The 6,532-nt window shown below is 63.0% G+C and overlaps 1 protein-coding gene across 3 annotated transcripts in view; it reads right to left on the bottom strand.

Moving 5' to 3' along the window:
* Positions 1–1,722: 1,722 nt before the first annotated feature.
* Positions 1,723–6,532, bottom strand: part of SLC66A2 (solute carrier family 66 member 2) — a 47,547-nt gene continuing 42,737 nt past the window's right edge. For all 3 annotated transcript variants that reach the window (XM_029921309.1, XM_029921310.1, XM_029921312.1), the window contains one exon: positions 1,723–3,147. In XM_029921309.1, coding sequence (XP_029777169.1) covers positions 2,940–3,147 — 208 coding nt within the window. In that variant the 3' untranslated portion in view covers positions 1,723–2,939. The remainder of the gene's footprint in view (positions 3,148–6,532) is intronic.

The following is a 6,532-nucleotide window of genomic DNA, read 5'->3' as shown; positions in this document are numbered from 1 at the left end:
CACCCTCCTAATCCCCCCACCTGCCTCCCCTCGCATCTGCATCCTGCCCCCACCCCTGTCCCACCTGCCTGCTGCCTCACACCCACCTCCATCCCCACTCCCCCAATCCCCCCACCTGCTCCCCCCACCTCCATCCTGCCTGCCCACTCCCCCCACCCACCCTGGCTGGACGGTGCTTCTGGAAGACCTGGAGAACAGTGTGGACTGAACGCGGTGGCCCCAGGACGGAAAAGCCCCACCATCAGTGTTGGGAGTCTGAAACCCTCCCCCACACTTGCTGCCAAAAAAATTCCTACACTACTTACTTTTGGGGAAAACGCAGCACACGCACACGCGTGCGTACACACACACACACACACAACACACACTCCAGTCCTTGGCCAGCCGGAGACCGGGACAGCCAAAGCAGCCCCAGAGCGCAGCTGTGAGCTGGCAGAGGCCCATGCGAAGGGGACGCACCCTGGCACTCGCCCCAGAGCCGCAGCAGCGTCGCCGGACTGCGCCCCTTTCCAAATGCTGTCCCCACAGAGGAAGAGCCATGAAGACCCACGGGAGGCCTGAGGCTGTGGACGGTGACCTCCGTCTGTTTATAATCAGAGGCCCCTTCTGGTGGGGCCGTTAACAACAGTGTCCAAGCTCAGGGCACCTGCTGTCGGCCAGCGGCTCTCTGCTCCGGGAGGTGTGTCCACAGACTCCTCAGGGGACACGCGTGCTCTCCGTGTCACCTCCCTGCTCGTTAGTGGAGCCACAGAAAGAGGCCGCAGGTGAGTTTTCAGGAACAGAGATGGGTTCACAAAAAAAGACGCCTTTGTATATTTTACTGTCGAAATTTTTACTGCATGCATTAAAATTTAATTAAAAGTTAATTTGAATTAACATATTATCAGAAGGAAAATAAAAATCCACCGCCAAGCAGGACTGTTGTCCTGTGTAAGTGGACCCCAGGGTCCACGCTGGAGGGACGCCTGAGCGAGGTCCACGCCGATGTCACCACACCAGTGTCACCACCTCAGATCAGCCCCAGACAGACGCACGCAGGCCAGGGCGGGGGCAACTCATCCAGAAACGTAGAATTTCACTTTCATGTATTTCCACTTTGTGTATCTTTTTGATATTTTTTATATCTTGCCCCTAAATGTAAATGGCCTCCGAGAAAAGAAAGAAAACTGCTCAGTGCAAACAGCTCCATCCCTACTTGCCAAGCGGAACTGTCGCTGATTCTTGGAACACAGCCATTGGCCGGAAACCAGACACGTCCCACCCTTTGGAAGCCTTCCGGGGTCAGGTCCCCGGTCCAGGCTGGGGAGGGGCTGCCTGAGCAAGCGGCCGGGTCTCACGGGGAGCCACCCACCCTTCCCTGGAGCCCGGGGGTGACGTCACGGGGCCCTCACTCCCGACTCCATTCACGAGGCCACACTGGATTGCGAGCGGTTTATTGATTGACAGTCACCACGCTGACAGTCGCCCAGCGGGGCGCAGTCGGTCGGTCGCCGCCGATGCGGTCGGTCGGTGACGTCTTAATTTGGAGGCAACTGCTGCTACAGATCTCTCCCTTCATTTGCATAAAGTAAACATGTCCAAGCCCCCTTACAGGCCGACCCCCCGCAGGACCCTCACTGGAGCAGGAGGTTCTGAGGAAAACTCGGGAGGAGGAAACGCCCTGAACAGCAGACACCACTGGCCCTAGCACCGCCCCACAGAGCTGCCCCCCCCTCCCCCGCCCACCCAGCAGAGGGGAAGCCACACGGAAGCATCCAGAACACTCAGACCCTGGGGGCCTGGGCACTTGCCCAAGGCTGCTGGGCACAGCCGAGTTGCTCCTGTGAAAGTGAAGGGAGGAAACCCATGGGGCGGCAGAATCAGCCCCGCAGCCCCCGGTGCAGCCGGTGTAGGGGCGTGGGGGCCAGGAGGGTGGCGGGCGGGGACCCCACGCCCGGGCCGGTCCCCCGCCCTGGAAGGGCACGCCAGGCCCGAGAGCTCAGACTGTGGGTGTGGGACTGGCTCAGCAGCAGGGACCCCCACCGCACGTGTCCCCACTCCTGACCTGCACACTGCCTCCCCGTCCTGGAAGATGGCAGGCTGTGTCCCCAGAGCAGAGGGGAAGTGCCCTGCAGGGCAGCCCTCCTCGGGGGACCTGGTGGTGGGCCCTTGGTTTCCCTGGGAGCACACGTGGACCACCTGCACCCATCATGGCCCTGAGCCCCAGCAGGGTCCACGCTGGCGCCTCCCAGGAAGAGGCCGGCATAGCCGGGAGGCCCAGGTGGCCCGGGGGACAGCTCAGTCCCCACTGCCGAGCTGTCGGCCGAGTCCTGAGGCCCACGAGGCAGCGGCACCAAGCGGCCCTGACGAGGCTGACCGCGGCCAGATCACCAGGACCGCTCGTCACGTGTGTCCTGCAGCTGCCTCGCCGTCCGTGTCAGGTGCGCTCTCCACGCCCGGGCCCTCGGGAGACGTGGTTCTGCGCCAGGACCCTGGGCTCTCCTGGTGCCGCTTCTCATTCGTGCTCCCCAATCCCACCCCTCCGGAGGGCCTCCCAGGCCCGGGCTGCCCGCTCATTCGCATCTCCTGCAGACTGAGGCCCGGAGGGGCTCCCTGTCCCCTGTCCTGTCACAGCCCAGGGCTACCTTTCCCTGGGTGGTGAGCACATTCCAGGCCCCAAATAGGTGTTTTGGGAGAGGAAAGAAGAGAACACTTGCTTTTCTGTCACCTTGAAAACAGTCGCAGCCCAGCCCTTGGCCGTGGAGCCCACGGGCTCATCCTCAGGACGAGCGAGCACAAAGCCCCTCCCCGCCCCACCCCAGACCCACAGAGGCTGACGGAGATCCCGGCGGCCGAGACACTTCCGTGGGCCACGGTGCCTGCCCGCCCCAGACAGGGAGGCCGGGTGGCCGGGCCGGGCCTACGGCTGGAGGCCACACGCCCTTGTCCTCCCGGCACCCTCAGAGGGCCTTGGCACTGGCGGAGTGCGCCGCGTGGGGGGCCGGCTTCAGGGGGTGGCGGGCGAACGCATAGGCCTGTCCCAGGATGGCCAGGTCCACCAGCACCTGCAGCAGGCCACACACAGAGAACTGCAGGGGTGCGCCATTCAGCAGGAAGTAGGCAGTCTTGAAGGTGTCCCCACTTGTCCACATGAGCACCATCTTGATGCTGCGGAGACACAAGCCAGGGGTTAGGGTGTAAACCAGGAGGCCAGGACACAAAACGGGGTTGGGGGCACAGCAGACAGAGGGTCAGGGAACACTCAGCTCACAACCTGTCCCTCCCATCCGTCCCATCCTCACCATGAGGCCACCGCATGCACAGGCTCGGGGACAGGAAGGCCCGACACGCAGCTGTCTAGGGCAGGGAAAGGTGGGCGCGGGGGCGGGGCCCACACAGCCTCACAGGCAGCCCATGGCTCCTGGCTGCAGGCACGTCTGCGGGAGACCCCCTGGGGCCCCAGGACAGGGGAGGCCAGCCCTCCCCATGCCACAGGGCTAGCAGCCACAGCTCCAGGACGTCAGCCACCGGAGCCCTGCCAGGAGAGGTGGCCGTCTCACCCTAAGCTTCCCCATCCTGGCCATGGGGGCTCCAGTCTGCACCCAAGAGACAAAGCAGGAGCTGCCTGGCCAGACCCCCTCACACGGAGGGTCACTGGCGGGTGGTTCCATTTCTGGTCACAGTCACCAACCCCCCTTCCAACACCCCAGATCAGTCTGCAGGGGGACAGGGCGCCTTGGCGAGTGAAGTGGGAACTGTCACTCACGGCCCACATTCCACACGCACAGCATCGGGCCCGGCTGGCCGAGCATGAGCCCGCACCGCCGCTACCGCCGTTCTCCCGCGTACACGATGTTCCCGTCAGACCGTCCCGGCCAGCAGGCTGAGCCTTTCACAGCTAATGAAACCAGACCGCCACCAGCCCGCAGGAAGGAGGGGGAAGGCCCCCAAGCAGCCAGGACGCACGTCCGAGCTGCAAACACCAGGCCAAGGAGAACTTATGTCGAGGGAAAGGCAGCGCTGAGCTCTTGGAAGTGGCCACAGCTCCGCCCCGGAGCCCTGGTGCCTGGACAACCTCTGAGCCCTAGGCGGGTTCACACCGACAGAACCGGAGCGAGGAGCCCCACCTCCCGGACCTCCAGGCACAGGTGCAGGAGGGGCTCAGACACTGCTCCCGGTCCCGGTCCCCTCCTCTGCCCACGGACGTGCCACCCTGGCCGTGCAGACCCGAGCGGAAGCAGAGAACTCTCCCGACCTTTCCTCCCATGGCTGCCTGAGGTTTCTCGGGACGGTAGCTGGGAAAATGGCCTGAGGCCGAGCTCCATCCAGCTTGTCCGTGGGCGCGCACGCTGCATCCAAAACAGCCCACGGTACATCCTACTTGGCCTGCAGCGCTGGCTCACGTAGTATTTCAAAATGTTTGTTCTGAGTTAGCTGATAACTAATTCTGAATTTTGAAAATCCAGATTTATTATATATAACAGATCTTTTTCTGGCTGCTTTCAACATTTAACTTTGGTTTTTAGCAGATTGTGATGTGATACATGTTTAGGATTTGCCGAATGTCTGAAATCTGAGTTTATCAAACATCAAATTTGGAAAGTTTTCAGCCATTATTTCTTTAGCTATTTTTGTCCGCTCTGGACGCCTCTCTTCTAGACTCAGACGACATCAGTGTTAGATCTCTTGGTAACGTCCCTGCATCGGTTTCTACCCCCAGTTTTTCTCTGCTGTTGAGATTGTATGATTTGTATCGATCTGTCTTCAGGTTCACAGACTCTTTCCCTGTTATTTTCATTCTGCTGCTGAACTCATGGAGTACATTTTTATTTGGCTTTCTATATTTATTAATTTACAACTTTTCTATTTGGTTCTTCCTCATGGCTCCCCTGTCTTTGCTGAGAGGCCCTCTCCGGAGGGCCCTCGCACGCGCTCCGGCGTGGCTCCCAGTGACGCCTCTGTCGGCTGGGTCCCGTGTCCCGGGGCAGCTGCTGAGATCTTCTCGACTCTTCCTATGTTGGGTAATTTTGGTTTGTTTCATGGACGTTTTTAGCGTATGAGCCCGTATGCCTGGCTGAACCCTGCGGAGAACGCCGGGTTCTGTGGCCTAAGAGCCGCTGACGCGGGCTTGCAGGTCAATGCAGCTCAGTCTCCAAGGCCTCTGCAGAGCCCCCGGGGTCCGGCCCGTGCAGCACTCAGGGGCTGGGCTGGGACGTGGGTGGCGATCCTCCCCACCATTCGGTTTTCAGCGCCTTTGGGAGGTAGGTCAGGGCCAAGTCCACGATGCATAGCTTGGCGTGATCCCAGGAGTCACGTGCACCTTTGCAGAATCCCTGTCCCAAGATGTCCCTGTCCATCTTCCTGACTCTGTGCCTCGGGGACACTCATTTCCCGGGTCCTCGGGCTGGAGAGCCAGGGCTTTGGTGTCGCAGATCAGGTCCACATGGTGGGAGGGGGAGGGAGACGCCTCAGGACTCCCCTCTGCTCTGTGCAGCCACCACTCACAAGGCCCCAGCTCTGAGATGGCCCTCAGGACTGGGACTTGCCTGGGGACAGGATGTAAGAGCAAGGCCAAAACATCAACACCAACCGCCTGGGGGCGCCTCCCGCTGCCCTGGAGGGGCCCGTCCCAGCCGGGACCCTGGAAGAGGCTCCTCTTGGAGCTCCTTCTGCCCTGCCCAGGGCCCAGGCCGAGCTCCAGGCTCGCAGAGACGGACGGGAACCAGAACTCCCGTCAGCCATGAATGCGGCAAGCTGCGGTTTCCTGCCCTCGACCTGCCCGCACCGCCGACTTTCCCGCGTCCCCACGGCCGCTCCCGGCATTCCGCCCAGGCCTGCAGCCGCTCGGGGAGGATGGGCTTGCCCCGCGCAGCCTCGGGGAGGAGACCCGAGACCGGGAGTTTGGGTCTGCGTCCCACTGCCGGCCGCCTTCCCAGCCGGTCCCTGCGGCCCTCTGATCCAGTCCACCCCGGGCAGTGTGGCTGGGAGCAGGAGGACAGCGACCGCTGCTGTGACACCTCCTGGAGGCTCTGCCGCCGGCGCTAATCAAACCCTCCAGTTCCCAGTCCTCTCCCGCTGTCTGAGCCGTCCTGGGCAGGAGCTCCGGCCGGGGATGCCAGCCTCTGGGTGACTCCGCGTCCCGGCTCGGGGCCTCAGCGGGGCTGCTGGGCAGGGACTCGGGCTAACGACACCCTTAGAAGCGGGGGGGGCGGATCGTGGAGGTGAGGGACCCACCACAGTGAGGAGCCGAGTGCGAGAAGCGGTGTGAACAGGGGTCAGCGCTGACGGGCCTGGCTGGGCCACCAGAGGCCGCAGGCACCAGCCGCCTGGCGTGAGCTGCGCCGCGGAAGGGCCGGCGGCCCGAGTGGGGCCGCTCACAGCCCACACTCCCCGCCCCCAAGCCCCGCATCCCGTGCCCCGCCCTGCCCCACACTCACAGCCCCCACTCCCTGCCCCCACTCCCCGCCCCGCCCCCCCACACTCACAGCCCCCACTCCCTGCCCCCACTCCCCGCCCCCCACTCCCCGCCCCGCGCCCCCCCCCGCCCCACACT

This window comes from Suricata suricatta, chromosome 14 (assembly GCF_006229205.1).
Source record: "Suricata suricatta isolate VVHF042 chromosome 14, meerkat_22Aug2017_6uvM2_HiC, whole genome shotgun sequence".
NCBI classification, from domain to species: domain Eukaryota; kingdom Metazoa; phylum Chordata; class Mammalia; order Carnivora; family Herpestidae; genus Suricata; species Suricata suricatta.
This window is presented reverse-complemented; position numbering and strand designations above follow the sequence as displayed.